Source organism: Phoenix dactylifera, chromosome 8, assembly GCF_009389715.1.
Source record: "Phoenix dactylifera cultivar Barhee BC4 chromosome 8, palm_55x_up_171113_PBpolish2nd_filt_p, whole genome shotgun sequence".
In the NCBI taxonomy this organism is placed as follows: Eukaryota; Viridiplantae; Streptophyta; class Magnoliopsida; order Arecales; family Arecaceae; genus Phoenix; species Phoenix dactylifera.
The window spans coordinates 15,026,947-15,043,340 of record NC_052399.1 but is presented as its reverse complement, the minus strand read 5'-3'; the positions used below and the strand labels follow the sequence as shown (position 1 = coordinate 15,043,340).

Genomic DNA, 16,394 nt, shown 5'->3' with positions numbered 1-16,394 from the left:
ACTGGTTCAGGTTGCATTTTTCGCGCGAAAGAATAAGCGGCCTTGTCACGCAACGTCGGCCATTCGATCGTGTTTTATATAGATCTCAAAGCAGCTGTTGCGCGATAATTTGTTATCACTGCAGTTTGATCTGGGTCTTTTACAAATAGGGCCCCACTGAAAGATATCCCTGGCATCCTTTGCTATCGCTCCCTCATCCCGTCGACCCAAAATCCATTGTATCCAACCATTTACAGGGGCTGCCGACAGCTATGGCTGCCTTCCCAGCTCACTGCAGCCATACAATCATTCATATCTTGAATCAAACAAATTGCTTTCTCAGAAAAAAAGATAAAACGGTAAAAAGAAGGCTTTATCCAAACGTCAAGAGTGCACCGTGGACCGGAATTAGTGGACACTAATCAACCTCCAACTTACAATTATGAAGATTTTGAACGCTGTTAGTTGATTAGATATGGTCCGTTCGTTTGCCGCTCTATAAGAACAATAAGATGGCTCACCTAACCATGCAACTTTTTTTTTTCTCTCATCCCACAACATTCTCATCGTCGGCTCTTGCTAGCTACTCTCCTCATGGAGCAGCCCCTCCTTTCAAATCCCAATCCCTCCACTACTACCGACTCTCCTACAGCGGAATCTGCTCCCCCCACGACCCTCGCTGGCCTCGCCTTCGTCTTCATCCTCGCAGCAATGTCCCTCTGGGCAAACCTCGAAGCCAGTGAAGGCTTCGACATCACCATCCTCAACGCCGCGCCCCCCGGTACTCTCGCCGCCCGGCGCTTCGATCTCCTCTTTGTCTCCAACGGCAAGGCTTCCCAGATTCTCCAGAACGCCAGCGAATTCGTGGAACGCATCCTCTACCCAAATGAACTGTACCCGCGCAAGCCAGTCCGCAGCGTGACCCTCCGCCTGGCCGGACACAACCTCAGCGAAGTCGTGACAGTCGGTCATGGTGATGATTCCCAACGTCCCGGCGACTTCGTGATCGTCGTTAGCCCCACTGCCATGGCCGACCCCAATCCGGGCTTGGCGTTGGGCTCGGCGGTGCAGCGGGCCATGGCTCGCGTCTGGCTCTGGGACGGGCAGGGCGCGGCGCCGAAGTGGCTCATGGACGCCATGGTGGAGTACCTCAGCTTGTCGGCCGGGTTAGTCGGCGACGCCGTTCCACTCCGACCTGGTGGTCCATGTTGGGGGGAGGAGGAGGAGCCCGTGGGTACCGCGCGATTTTTGAAGTACTGCGAGGAGAGGAGAAGCGGGTTCATAGCTAGGCTGAACCGAGCCATGAGGAAGCACTGGAGCGAGATCATGGTGGACGTGGCTTTGGGCTCATCGTCTCAGTGGCTGTGCTCCGCCTATCAATCGAGGATACGGCAGCGAGGGGAGCTCTCTGGTTCCAGGTCAGTGTTGGGTCTGAGCCAGGCCATGTGAAAAAATTGATGGGAACAGGGACTGAAATTTGGAATCATTCATGCGCGATGCGAGGGAACTGTCACCAGGAGATGGGGACCCAATGAACACCAGAGTGGGCCACGTAGTTTGTATTTGCAATAAATAGGTCCGGGCGTAGGTAGGCCCACTGATATGATACACATTTGGTGCTACACTAATGATTATGTCCTGTTCCATTTTTATCTCCCGGGTCTTGTTTTCTTTTCTTCGTTTTTTTTGTTATTATCTCGGTGAATTGCATTGGTGGGGTTTCCCCTCCCTTTCTGTCTCAAAAAATACAGAATTGTTCTCTCATTGATGCTGTAGCGGAATATATTTACAATGAGGAGAAAACAAGAGCAGTGAAATTAGGCACTATCACTGTTCTAAGGAGTTACAGGTGAGTGCACAAACATGGTGAGAAAATAAAAAGGAAGCAGAAGAAGAGAGAGAAAAACTTACAGTGAGTGAAACGCGAACCGGTTTGATTGTCCAGAAACAACCTGCACTCCGGTGCCATGAAAAAAAGACCTCTCAAGGGGTCCAATTCCTTTGATCATAAGCTTCCTGCACTCCGGTGCCTGTAAGCATCAATAAAACCAAGCCACCTGAAAGTCAATTAGCCTTCCAAAGGGGTTCATCTAAGATTCCACATTTTTGCTCAGATATTTCCAAAATTCCGCAAGAAGTTCCTGATTCCACAGGTCAGACCAATCATCGAGGAGTGAGAAGCCCTATAATGCAACGAAAGAATGGATGACTGCTTGTCCAAAAAAAAAAAAAAAGAGAAAATTCTAGAATTCCTCTTTTTCCAACACATCCCAGATATGGCAGCCGATAACATTATAATAATAGGTTGAAATTTGTTGCGGGGGGAGGGGTCTTGAATTTAGTCCCACATCGGCTAGTAGCGGAAAGGTTCTGTGCCTTAAATGGGGGATGGAAATCCTTTCTTCTCGAGGCGCCTTTTGAAGGGCAAAACCGTGAGGGCAGTGGTCTCCCCCCGTCTGCGCTGGACGCGCGGGCCGGAGCGCCCAAAGCGGACAATACCTCGGGAGGAACGCAGTCCTATTTCTCTGCTAGCTTAATGTGGGCTATGTTGTTGTGTGAGGCTCCGGCAGAATGCCGTTCCCGCAACAGATGGCGCGCCAATTAGGGGGCGCCTCCTCCCACCGTTGACTACCCTCGGGACTGCGGAGGCTCAAGAACCTTCCCGCTGGGAGGGCTATGTTGCGGGCGGGGGGGGGGGGGGGGTGGAGGGGCCTTGAATTTAGTCCCACATCGGCTAGTAGCGGAAAGGTTCTGTGCCTTAAATGGAGGATGAAAATTCTTTCTTCTCGAGGCGCCTTTTGAAGGGCAAAACCGTGAGGGCAGTGGTCTCCCCCCGTCTGCACTGGACGCGCGGGCCGGAGCGCCCAGAGGGTAGTGGTCTCCCCCCGTTTGCGCTGGACGCGCGGGCCGGAGCGCCCAAAGCGGACAATACCTCGGGAGGAACGCAGTCCTCTTTCTCTGCTAGCTTAATGTGGGCTATACTGTTGTGTGAGGCTCCGGCAGAATGCCGTCTCCGCAACAAAATTGTTTTGTGAAGTTCCTCCACTTCCAACCAATCTCCGAATTGCTGATGGAGACTGTTTTTATGGATTTGCAAGACAACAAAAAGGTTAGAAAACTCGCTTAATTGACTTTGGCAAATCCTTTGATGCTTAAATCAGAGAGAATTCTTTTTAGTGTGGGATAAGGAAAAAAAAAATAAAGAGAATAAAGAGCTTAGTAGCGGTAGCAATGGTTGCAATAATGCCAGTATTAGAGACACACCTATCTCACACAGGCTTATGGCTTATTTATAGATGAGCGAATCTTTTGTGAATCATATCTTAACAGCTTAGAGTCGTGTTATTGTGGTAATTGTTTGAAGATTCGGCGTAATATTGAGAGATTATTATAGTAATCTTTTTCTCCCGCTTGATGGAGGGAACATTCTTCCATACAAGGTCGGAAGCACTAGCCAAGGTGAGAAGATTCAGGTTGGCTTGGGATAGATGCAGAGCTAAGTATCTGCAAGTCCAAAATTTGGGATTTTATATCGGATGGCACGCGATTTCGGAGGTTGGTTGCTTTTAGTCTGCTCATCTTGGCTTCTGGGTTGGCAAGGATAGTCTCGATCTGATTGCTTTAGATTATTTAGGGTATGTCTTGGTTGCCATATTGACTGCTGATCTGGACTAATTTGGTCATGCCATGGTACCATGCTCATTTTCCACCACATCACAATGCAAACAAAGATGCTCAAAAGTGGACTGCAGGTGAAGCACTCCTCGAGAAGAGCACAATGCCTTCCAAATAGTGGAAAAGAACCCGCACAAAGGGAACAGGTGATCCATTGACTCAGCTGCCTCATGACAGAGCATACACCTCTTGAGATTTTTTCTAAGTTGTTTCCCCAGAATTTCTCTAGTATTAAGCTTCTTTTGCCAGCATAGCCAGAGGAAGCATTTGACTTTACATTAAGCTTCCATAGGGAACTTACAAAAGCACACTTTAGTGTTCAAGAATTGGAAGAAAGAGGCTGGAGTAAAAGCTCCATTACTATTCATCTTCTATCTCACTTGGTCCTCTTCTTGGTTGAAAGTAACCATAGACAGGAGAGCCATAATTTGCACAAAAAAAAAAGAAAAAAGGAGTTGAGAGCGAGTCTCGGAAGAAGGGGATGCTAGTAATATGATCTTCCAAGTCCTAGATTTTGGATTGAAGAAACTTGCCCCGGTGCGACACTTCCTCTGACTTCAACTATGCCGGGCAAAGAAAAGGTCTTGTATCGGTGCTTCAGATATCCAACTATCTTCTCAGAAAAAAGATCCAAATCCCATTCCCAATTTCAAAGTGCACCCTATTCCAAAATACCGGAAGGGCATTTATATTATCTCGCCAAAAGTTAGAACATTTTTCAAGAGACTTCCAACTCTCAAAGAACTTACCCTTTTCGCCAATGTTTAGCAACTCGCTGTCTGTAAAAATAATATAAAAAATATAAATAAATTTATCTCATTCTATCAACTTAAATTTTTAAGATAAGTGGTGATTTCAATATGGTATCAAAGCAGAGGTTCTGAGTTCAAATCTTATCTAATATTAAGCTTTTATTCCTTTGCATTAATTTTTTTATAATTCTGTAAATGATCCATCACTTTTTTTTCTCTCTTAGGTAGCAATTGGGATTTGGTACAACGAGGACAAGAGACGCTAGTGTCACATCAGAGCTGATTGATTCCGTGAACCCCATGTCAAATAGGAAAACGAAGCGCATAATCCAAGTAGGGGTTTGTCATCCACTATTGGCCATATACGAGAGCAAATCCTTAGCAGTCCTAGAAAATTTATACAATCAAGATATGAGGCGACATATTTGATGATAACTTAACCCAACCACCAAACAAGAATGTCGTTAAAAGAAGGTGCTAGATTGCTCTCAAATTTCTTATGATGTAATATATAAAGAATAACTTAGCTTCACTCATTACAAAGAATATTGCCTGTTCTCCCTCCTATAACGGTATCTATCTTCTTTGCTGCTAAGTAAATGGGCATGCGAAAACCTGGCTGAATAGAAAGAAACTCTCTTGTTATTTTGTAGGAAAGGGAAAAGAACAAGAAAATTTCTTGCTCTCCATTTTCAAAATTAAACATAATCCCTTCCAGGAGACCCAATTAATTCCAACCCTCTACCAAGTCTCTTGACAAACAGGTTGATGCCATGGATAACCGCCAGGGCATGATACTATCCCGTGATACCAAACGCATCCCGTTACTGTATCCCTTCCAGGAGACCCAATTAATTCCAAGTCTCTTGGCAAGCAGGTTGATGCCATGGATAACCGCCAGGGCATGATACTATCCCGTGATATCAAACGCATCCCGTTATTTTTTTTGCCATGGAAAACCCTCCAATATCTAAATTAGGATGATGCTCGGGAAATAGAAAGAGATTCTTTTGCAGTCCGTTAGGACGTCGAGCACTTATCTTCCAGGCTCCTTTTTTTTTTGATGATAGTATAGGTGGAGGAGCTTACATACCACTAAATAATTAGGGTATGTGGGCCGGCCAGGAAAGACTAGCCTCAACATGGCCCGAATATCCGGCGTAAGTGTCTCGCACGCGGATGACGTTCTGCCTGTCTCATCAGCAGAATTTTGGTGATCACTGGGACCTCCGGCTAAAGCTGCCAACCATGAAAAGCTCCAAAGATGCGAATCCGGTCGCATGGCGTCGGGTTTGCCAAGGCTAGCCGCACGTTGGTATTGTAGAGAATTCTAATTGGTCGGTTCTTATGGTGAGCTGTGGTTGGCCTAGATGCACATCAAATCTCAATCTTAATTACACTGTTTCTGGCATCCTAGTTCAACAAAAAAGTTTTTCATTTTGGCCAAGATGTAGGCAAGGTATTGAAATGTAATGTTACCTACAACTCAAGGATATGAAATATGTAATTTATTTCATTACTAGCTACATATCTCGGACCATATGAAATCAATGTATTTTGAGATATATTGACAAATACTATACCAATATGCTTGCCGAGATTTTGTAACTTCTTTGTATTAACTGATCTTTTAATGATCAAAATTAAAAGTTTAGCCTAGAATTATTTTTGTAATGGTTATCTAATCACCGGACTCCAAAACTTTAAGCTGTTAAGAAAAAGATGACGATATATACCAGGCCTCGTTAGCCATTCATGACTCTCAAAGCAAAATTCTAAAATTCTTTTGGACTTCATGGCTGGCCTTGGCCTTAGGCAGGATCGTTCAGCGGGCGAGCGGGACGGCCAGGACAGCTTTGAGTCACCTAGATTTGAAGCAAACAAGGTGACGGTAATTAAGATCTCTCCGTCCCAAGTGTTTTACTTCTTACGAGACCAATCAGTGGCACGGGTTATGTCGAAGTTCGAAACGTCAAATCCAAAACCCTCTACACACGTGTAAACGCTCTGCCACGGTGGTAATGCCCCTCTTTCCTCGTCTACTTTTCTTTATTTGGTACAACGTAGTGTGGGTTTCTTTACATCTTTGGCTGTGAATCAGCCAATGTAATAATGTCGTGATCACTCCATTGTTGCATCGTCCAAAAAAAAACATTACAACTGCACGTACATACATGGACATGTCTTGTTGGCCGCTACAGTAGCGCTGCAGCAAATTATAACTCAATTCTTACTTTACCCAAGCTATTCGAGAAGCTGAGGCTTAGGGATGGTCATCCTGCGGTGGAAACAACAACAACAAAAAGAAAAACATATAATATTTATGTAGCTTGATTGTCCTGTATCCACAGGCTTATTTAGATGATACAAAAATTGGTTATAGAAAACTAAAAAATGCAGAATACAAAATTTCTAAAATATTTTAATATTTTTTTTTTATTTTATGATTATAATATATATATATATATATATATATATATATATATATATATATATATATATATATATATATATATATATATATATATATATATATATATATATATATATATATATATATATAGGGAAATAAGTTTATTTAGACTTTAACTGGTTTTTTACAAAAAATAGTAGGTTAGTTTGGCTTGCAAAAGCTCAAAGATCCAAACAAAAAGTGTTTTTCTTCGCTCCTCTTTCAAAGAACAATTCTTTTTTACGTGCACCGTCTAGAAAAGAATTTCGTTTTTACCTCTTAAAAATATGTAAACTTAGGACACACTCGGTGGATCTAGAAATGCACCAGTCACCATTCAAAGTGAGAATAATGAAAAACCAGTGCGTGGACAAAAACTATTACCGGCTTTTAGTGCGCGGGCAAAAACTATCACCGTCTTTTTGCTCTCGACTTTGATTCCCTCTCGCTTTCACATATTCGAACGATCAACATGGCCTACCTCATCATATAACCTAAAGTATTTCACCCTTCAGGTCACAACGTGGGTCCATTTGAAAGAACCGGTTCATGTCAAGGGAAAAAACTGAAGTAAGTCTAGTACTGCTGCAGAAATGAGTCACACCATGTGATAATTAAAGTGGGAAGGCAACCAGGGAAGCTCAATTAAAGAAGAGTTTGGAGCCGTCACTGTGGGATGGATGCAAGGATTTGGACTCTCGCGGTACCATATCAACGAGGCGGGACCCATGGAATCCACGCAATTGTCCAAGCAGGCGCGCTCTTATATATCGTTTCGTGATGAACAGGTTCGCTGAACAATTTGATCCATTCTGCGTGTTTGCTATTGTTGCTACGTTTATTATCCGTCCGGTTGCATCTGGTTGTGGATGGTTTCTTCTCATATCATTCATACATCACACCATGTTTCTACCATTTTGAAATACCTAAGCACGTCAAATTACACTACTTCATGCATGCATGTTTTTGCAAATACATCGTCCAAAATTAAATGCTTGACATGGAGAACCTACGATGATAAACATGGCGAGGAATGCTTCGTGCCAATTAGGAAATCAATTCTTAGGATCAGCAAATCAAGCTATTTTCAATTCAAACATGCACCATTTGTATATAATAGAAATCTAGGTATACCAGAGTTGTAAGAGCTTATTACAGCTATGGTTGTAGCAGCTTTACACTCTTCCTAGATGGAGGTTTTCAGTTGGAGAAATTATACCCTGCGGTGCTGCATACACCATGTGGCCGTGCACCTTGCCAATGATCTCATCCCCTTCTTATGGGCCCTTTCATCATGGCTTATCTCGTTGTTTGGTCCATGGGCAGGCCCGAGGGAGAGCTTCGACAATGTTCAATGTTAGGTTTTTCAGGCCGGTCCTGTAGAGTACTTTGCAAACTGTCGGACCGGGCCTCGCCCATTTGTATCCCCCTGTTGTGATAAGGAATTAATTAGCTAACATGACCAGGGATTGGGTTTGGACTTTCGATCAGGGAGTTTTGATTCAATGTTGTTGGTAGCAAGGCAAACATATATATATAGCCAAGGCCCAATGCACTGTTTTTTTTTTTTTGGTTTGCCACGAACTCAGACTCAGCTTATTGACTTACCAGATCGTCTCCTAGCTAGGTGCTCGAGTTATTTTTTGTGTAACAATATGACCGAACTACAGGGCAACGAAGCTTGCCGTCAACCCCGCACTTCTTTTGCATTCCAGAAGTTAAGAATTCTACCTTTTATCATGCACGATCTTCTATCTATCTCCAGGATACAAGCATTCGAAAGCCAGTTCAACTAAGTTGATACCCAAATTTCCAGGAATGCCGACTCAAAATAAATGTAGATAGAATACCGAAAACATACTGTCAGCAAATACTCTCATTACATGTTTCCAACAGGATAAAACAAACCGAAAAACTAGCAGTTTTTTAAGACCCAGGAAACGTACCAAGCGACTTCGCTTTCCAAAGCTAGAGCACATGCTTGTATGTCCTCGTGGTAACTAACTTTCTCATTGGAAGAGATGACTTCCGAGTTGGCACGCCAGCGATATGGCGTTAGATGTGGGGTTCTATCCTATATTTTATGATGGGATACTATATTTTTTTCTTTTATTTCTTTACCGATTAGGCCAGTCTCCAATTGACACATTTTATGATTGATATTTTAGGGTGATGCAACTCGGTTTGTGGTCCGCCCTGAGGTAGTTTTGTCTTAATTTGATTCTTTAAGATAATTTTGTATTTGTTTGACGGGCTCTTTGGTTGTAAGACTAGGAATTCATTGGAAGCAAAGGCGACGTCCAATTGTATATGGGAATAGGTTCAAAAAAGAAAGTGATAGGCTACCAAAAGGAAATACATTTATTGGACTTTCCATAACTTGAACACCCCTTAGGGGTCAGAAAAATCAAAAGTGGGGCGAGGCAGTATGGGTTTTTTACAGCATTCTTGACTGATCCCATTTAGTGGCCATGTGTCCATTGGTCTGAATTTGTTGTATGATCCACACACTTATAAACTATTTTCATTTGAAGATTGCTAGACTTGTTATGGCTAATAAGCATGTATATCTACAAGCCTGGTTCCAACATGCCAAGCATAGTGCAAGCTCCGTACTTAAAACTTAAACCATTTTAAGCTGGACTTGAGCTATTCTTGAACAACTCATCTATACAATTCAACAGAAACTAAAATTGCTAAATACCTGTACATACATACGTTGAGCAATTCTGCATTATAGTTAAAAATATTCTTTTTAAGTATTATGATGATAACTTATGACATAAAATAATTTTATTTATAAATAATAATTAAATAATATATGATATATATTAATATATATCAAATATCTAGTTTTTTGTTCCAAATTTAATATAATTGAGCTCAAGCAAGTTTATCTAATCCTAGGTTGTCTTGTTTAGGAATTAGTGAGCCATATCTGAGCCAAGTTTCCAATTGAAAGACAAGCTGCTGATTTAAAAGATGGTTGGTTCGAAGGCCGTACTGGCCTAATAGCTAGCTGGGCCATTATATTTGCCATCATATCTTTAACTACTCATTAATCAGATACAAGACATTCATAGGAATCATTTTTATGCTATGACTTATCTCTAAATGGGACTAGTAAGGAACGAATAATATGCGGTCTATCTCAAGAGCGTCTAATAGTATTTTTTGCGTGGTCTAATAGTGTTTTTGCCAGAGTCTAATAGTTTTATCCACTAGTTAGGCCAGAACCTTCCAAAATTTATAAAATTAAAAAAAAAATTGTTTCAATTTTCAAAAAGAGCTGATTTTCACGTCTTTGAGATAGTCATCATTTGGACCGAGCAAGAACTCCTAACAGATGAGTTGAGCTACAAAACATACTTCATAAAGAACTGTTTACTCTATACTCAATCTTGTGGATAAGGACTGATCACATATAATTTTATGCAATCTGTTTGTTGTTCATTCATTGAAGTTAGATATACGATCCTTGTTCCCATAAGATGTCTTTCCTGCCATATCTTTAAATTTTTTTGTATAGGGTGACAGATTTGAGTGCTAAGGAATAGCATGTGGTGATTATAGAAAATTTGGAAAAGAAACCGGAGGCTTATGATCAAGCTAAGGCATACACTGATGGTCATGCTCCTTAACTTAGCAGCTAAGGATTTTGGGTTGAGTCTAGGATGCATGCAAGTGCTGGGATACCTCACTTAAAAAAGCTAACCAGAACATATTATTTGAATTCTTTAGCATTGTATAAGTATAAAGATCTATTCATCACATACTCTACGTAGGACTAAACACATGCCCATGCAAGTCGTGACGTATTCTCTCCTTTTAAGCCCAAACATCCATGCAAGTCTATTCAAATAAAGTTATATGTATTATAAATCTAATCACAAATACCATGATCTGTTCGTGGTCATCTTAAATGAGCCCATGTTACACTATCTTCTAGTCCATATAGATATAGGTCAGGTTCTGCTCTGATACCACTTGTAACAACCGAAAATTTTATTTAAAAGAACTAGTCAAAAAGTATTATTTTGGTTTCTTAGCTATGCATAGATATTCTATATCTACACAATACATAACTAGTGTCGGACTAAAAATATGCCGCATGGGTCCTCATAGTGGCTTAGATAATTATAATGAAGTTGGGTAATTCTCCCTCCCTTACTATAAAAAGAAAAACAAACTCCTTAATATTATTGCTTAAATTTAATTAAAAAATACTGATGCTACTAAAATCATAAAACAACCATAGCATGAGTTTGTTATGACTACCATAAAATTATAATGGAACATTACTAATTGGCTGACAAATACTATCACTTTTGATGATCATTGGTATAAGCAACTCCATAGTAACGGTCTTGAGTCATCCTATGATCATGATTTATAACAATTGGTATAACTTGTTGCAGCACTATAGAAGCAATCAAAATCAAATATTTCTTTTATAAATTAATACTGCATCTATAATCAAATATTTTTTTACATAATCTAATACTAAAAATGAGTCGAATATTATCCTACTGAATTCATATCATTTGTAGGTTGCCTACTACTTAGCTAACACAATACCCTTAGCTTTTGGTATGAAGTTATGGTTTATAATAATTATTCAAAACTTACTCATATTAAATTTATAAAATTAAATTAGAATTGTTCCAATTTTCAGAAAGAGTTGATTTTCACATAATGGAGATCATCATCATTTGGACCAAGCAAATACTCCAAAAAATGCATTAAGCTACAAAAAATACTTCATAAAGAATTCATTACCATGTACTCAGTCTTGTAGATAAGGTTCTAACATATAGTTTTACGCAATCTATTTGTTGTTCATTCGTTGAAATCAGACATACGATTCTTGTTCCCATAAGATGTCTTTCTTGCTGTATCTTTATTTTTTTATGCAGGGCGACATTATATTTGATTGCTATGGATCGCATAACGCATTGTCAATCAAGCATTTGAAAAGAAACCATAGGCTTATGTTCTAGCTAAGGCTTATGCTAATGGTCATGCTCCTTAAAGTTGCAACCAAAAATTTTGGGTTGAGTCTAAGATGCATCTAAGTATGGAAATTATAACAATATAGTACTTTATCTAAAAAGCTAATCAGAAGATATTATTTGGACTGTTGGCTCTGTATATGTACGAAAATCTATCCGTATTGATATAAGATGAAACACATGCTTACGGAAGTTTTGATATACTTCATTTATTTAAACTCTAACATCCTTGCTAGTGTAAGATTAGCTCAGAGTCAACCCAAATGAGCCCGTGCAAGCTGTAGAGTCTATATAGATATACATCGGGTCTCATTCCAATACCTTTCGCAATAACCCAAGACTTTATTTAAAAGGATTAGCCAAAAGATATTAGTTGGGTTCTTTGGCCCTATATAAATATCCTAAATCTATGTAGTGCATAACTAATGTGGGACTAAAAGATATGCCGACATGAGTTCTCATAGTGACCTGAGTAATTATAGTTAAATTAGGTAATTCTAGCTCCCTCCCTCACTATTAGAAGGAAAAAAACACCTTAATACTCACACTTAAATTTAACTAGAAAAATAGTAATGCTACTATAATGATAAAACGACCATAGCAGTGGTCTGTAATGGCCACCATAAAATTATAATGGATTGTTCTTAATTAGCCTTTTAGCACCTTTTTAAGAAAAGAAAAACAAAAACTGTTCAACCAATGGTTATGCATGTATTCTTGACTTCTAAAAGAGGCTGCTGAGAATAGCAGTCAAAAATCCTCAGCTTGACTGTTGATGGAAGGTTTCCTTTAAACATGCTTGTTCAACATGCAGCTAATGGTTTTTCCTTAAATTTCCTGGTTTATACGTTTTGGACCCAAGCAAAAGTTGCAATTGATTTCAGGAGGCGTGAAATAGAAGTACTTTGACCGCAAGCGCGCGTCCAAAGTAGGAATTGACTATAAGAGGAAGAGCAACTATTTCAGTACAGAGGAGAAATGCTCGTAGCTGAGGCAGTGATTAACTTAGGATCTTTCATTAAGATCTCCCACTTAACTAATTCCTTTTATTTTTTTTTTACTTTGAGTAAACACTTCAGTATTCTTGAAGGAAGATACACTTACTGATTGAGTATGACACTCTACCAGCCTTTTCATTTAGTCATTTATTCATTGCATATATCATACATATAGTCTTTTAAAATATTGTTTAGTTGAGCACTACTTGAACTGAAGCAACGAGAAAAAAATGCAGCAATGGAACCATGGTGGAGCCTGAAACCCTAAATAGCGACACTTTGGAGGACGACGGTCTCCATGGTGAGCCCTGGTCCGAATCCATAGAGCACTCCCCAGTCGAGCCCCTCTCCAGTGGTCCCTTTCCCTTCCTTCGCCGACCGCTTCCTCATCTCGTCCAGTATGAAGAACACGCAAGCGCTGGACATGTTCCCGTACTCGCTAAGCACGTGCCGCGTCGCCCGGAGCTTCTCCGGCTTCAGCTTCAGTTTGGACTCGAAGGCATCAAGTATGGCCGGGCCACCAGGGTGCGCAATCCAGAACAAGGAATTCCAGTCAGAGATACCCAGCGGCTCGAACGCCTCCTCCAGGCTCTTCTCGATGTTCTTGGAGATAATGGTGGGGACCTGGTTGAGGAGGTGGAAGGTGAGGCCCACTTCCCTGAGGTGGCCTTCGATGGCCCCCTCGCTGTCCGGCAGTATCAGCTGAGCCGCCGAAGCCATTCGAAAGAGCGGCCTCTCGACACCTTGGATCGGATCCGCTCCGACGATGAGTGCCGCTGCACCGTCGGCGAAGAGGGCCTGGCCCACGAGGTTGTCGAAGTGGATGTCGTCGGTGCCTCGGAAGGTGACGACGGTGATCTCGGAGCACACGACAAGCACGCGAGCACCCTTGTTGTTCTCGGCGAGGTCCTTGGCGATGCGGAGCACGGTCCCGCCGGCGAAGCAGCCCTGGTGGTAGAGCATGACTCGCTTGACGGACGGGTTGAGGCCGAGGAGCCTGATGAGCTGGTAGTCGGCCCCGGGCATGTCGACGCCGCTGGTGGAGCAGACGACGAGGTGAGTGATGTTTGACTTGGGGCGGCCCCACTCCTTGATGGCCTTGACGGCTGCTTCCTTCCCCAGCTTCGGCACCTCCTCCACCAGGATGTCCTGCCGGGCATCCAGAGAGGGCGCCATGTAGGCGCACATGTTCGGGTTCTGCTTCAGGACATCCTCGGTGAGGTACATGTACCGCTTCTTGATCATGGATTTCTCACCTGCAACGTGACGCAGCAAAACAAGGTTAAAAAAAAACGAGCGACTTGCATGTGTATCTTTCATTCATGAGTTTGGATGATAATATTGAACGATCATTTTGCTAATTTCTCATCATCGAGGATAGGTTACTTTAAGAGGGAGAATCGATCGAGGCATGTCGTAGGATGATGGCAACCACTAATTGTTGCATGCCTGAGAGTGTTTGGATACATATGTGTTACGGACAGCTCCCTCCATATTCTTTGTTTTTTTATATTTGGAGGAAAGATGGGAAGTTGGGAACACGATCGGAAGGCTCCGGCTCCCTCCATATCATGATTCATGCATGCATGCTCACTAGGTGTCATGAGATAGAGCGAACGTGCCAAAGTGGTTTCTAAGTATAATACCAAAAAAGTATACGAGGAAGCAAGGCATGCAACAATTAATTAAGCTCTTACATATGCGCTTGAACTTCTCTTTGAGCTCGTGCTTGTGCTCATTGTTGGTGATTCGGAAGTAGAAGTCGGCGTAGGTGCTCTGGTCGACGGCATGAGGAGGGTTGGCGGTTCCGATGGCCATGATCGTGGCCGGGCCGTCAGCCCTCTGTGCCTTGCGAATGGACTCGATGCTGGCCATTCTAAGTGGAAGGGAGATGGAGAGACGGGCAGCGGTTGCTGAAGGTTTAATTGTTTAGGATAGAGCGCCGAGGAGTGTGGAGGGGCATGCTCTTGGCTTCCATATATGTAGCCCCTTTGGGTGGTATTATTAAACGTTTTATAAAACGTGGTATTATAAAACGTCCTGTCCCACCTAACCCAATCATGGCGCGTGCTATGCACCAACCTTTGCCTTCTTTGTGCAATGCGTGCGTCGGATGATGGGGACTTCGCTATATATGAAGCGTGTGGGTTTGGTATATTGAAAATATTTGCCTAAAATTATTATATTTTTATGTTATTAAAATATTATAATAGAATTATTTACTAAAATAAAATTAGAAGGTTGAAAAGAGTTTGTTTGGATTGAGACGTGTGATGTAAACTGTTTTAAGAACATGATTCGCTCTATACGTACGGTTGTGGTTCAAATTTGGCACAGGTTTGCGGCGATCTCGTTCCTAAGGTATAACTACACGACTCAGTTCAATTTTCCTCGAACGAGCATGATCGCTGAGGAAGCTTGATCCGATCGACTGTTTCAAATGCCTGATGATAAAGAACATTTGAAAGAAGTTTAGAAGAAGAGAAAAAGAAAAAAGAGAAAATAATTCTCTATTTTGTCTTGGAAAGTAGAGAAGTAGTAATATAGAACCGATACAATGCGGTGTTTTCAGAATACGTTTCAGAAATATCGCATCCTTACGGAAACTAGAACTAACGTTTTTTTCCAAAGAGTTGCATTTTTTCTAAAATGAAGCGTCTTATGAAAAAGATAGGTATTTTAAAGTATTTAAACCATCTAAAATTTAGGAGATAATGTTGGTTTATTTATTTTTTAAAATTTAAATCTGTTTTCTAAGTTAAAACTCCAACAATCCTCCACAAAAGAAATTAATTTAGAAAAAAATATAAAGAAAAATATCTGGGCCATTTATATTATACAATAGGCGAGGTGTTTCGTGGACAATTTAATCTCATTTTGTATTGATGGTATTTATCTGTATAGATATGAATAATTGGATTGGATTAGAATGAAAAGGCAGTAAAGGATCCAAATCTCTGAGGACCCGGACAAACTTTCAAAATCTATAAAAAATACAAATAAATGCATCTGGGACAGCATCTGTCAGTGAAATGAGCTCAGTTTTATGTTCATTCCGAAGCAATATAATCATTCAGTTGACTTTGGTTTCTACTGAAGTTTTCTAAATTCCTTACCAATGAACAATGAGAAAATGCATATAGTATTACTTTGTGCCCCACCTGTCAATTTTCTAGCATGCAAGCAACATTTGGGTTATTAAAATTTCATCAAGGATATTAATTTAATATCACTTTGTATTGATAGTATTTATCTGAAGAAACCATAGTGGATAAGATTTTGAACTAGGTCCTTTGACTCATACTTCTACTTATCACTCTTGCAGTACGGATCAATTAGGTCTTTATGTTGTTAGCCCCATTTAAAAGCCTTACACTTAATTAGTACTTTGATTGTTCATAAGAATTTTGTATAGGTCAGCCCAAACTGAGAAGTAGTAATGCAAATTGAGTAATCAAATACACTGGACCCAATGCCTATTTATGGACTCTATCTGGTGGCCGATACGGTGCAACATTTCTAAGCT

General features: G+C 41.1%; 2 protein-coding genes across 2 annotated transcripts; one reads left to right on the top strand and one right to left on the bottom strand.

Annotated features, from left to right (window-relative positions):
• The first annotated feature begins 442 nt into the window (after positions 1 to 442).
• Positions 443 to 1,725, top strand: LOC103703347. The gene has a single exon (XM_008786173.4). The coding sequence runs from the start codon at positions 574 to 576 to the stop codon at positions 1,426 to 1,428; it is 855 nt and encodes a 284-aa protein (XP_008784395.1). The 5' UTR covers positions 443 to 573; the 3' UTR covers positions 1,429 to 1,725.
• An 11,163-nt stretch (positions 1,726 to 12,888) lies between these two features.
• LOC120111596 (chalcone synthase-like) lies at positions 12,889 to 14,817 on the bottom strand. The gene is made up of 2 exons (XM_039129015.1): positions 14,566 to 14,817; positions 12,889 to 14,124 (listed from the first exon to the last, which is right to left on the bottom strand). Exons 1-2 carry the CDS (start codon positions 14,741 to 14,743, stop codon positions 13,133 to 13,135), a joined length of 1,170 nt encoding a protein of 389 aa, XP_038984943.1. The 5' UTR covers positions 14,744 to 14,817; the 3' UTR covers positions 12,889 to 13,132.
• Between the last annotated feature and the right edge of the window lie 1,577 nt (positions 14,818 to 16,394).

Coding starts and splice junctions, on each gene's coding strand:
- LOC120111596 (XM_039129015.1), bottom strand. CDS start 14,743: ATGGCCAGCATCGAGTCCATTCGCAAGGCACAGAGGGCTGACGGCCCG. Junction 14,125..14,565: donor AGAGAAGTTCAAGCGCATAT/GTAAGAGCTTAA, acceptor GTCACGTTGCAG/GTGAGAAATCCATGATCAAG.
- LOC103703347 (XM_008786173.4), top strand. CDS start 574: ATGGAGCAGCCCCTCCTTTCAAATCCCAATCCCTCCACTACTACCGAC.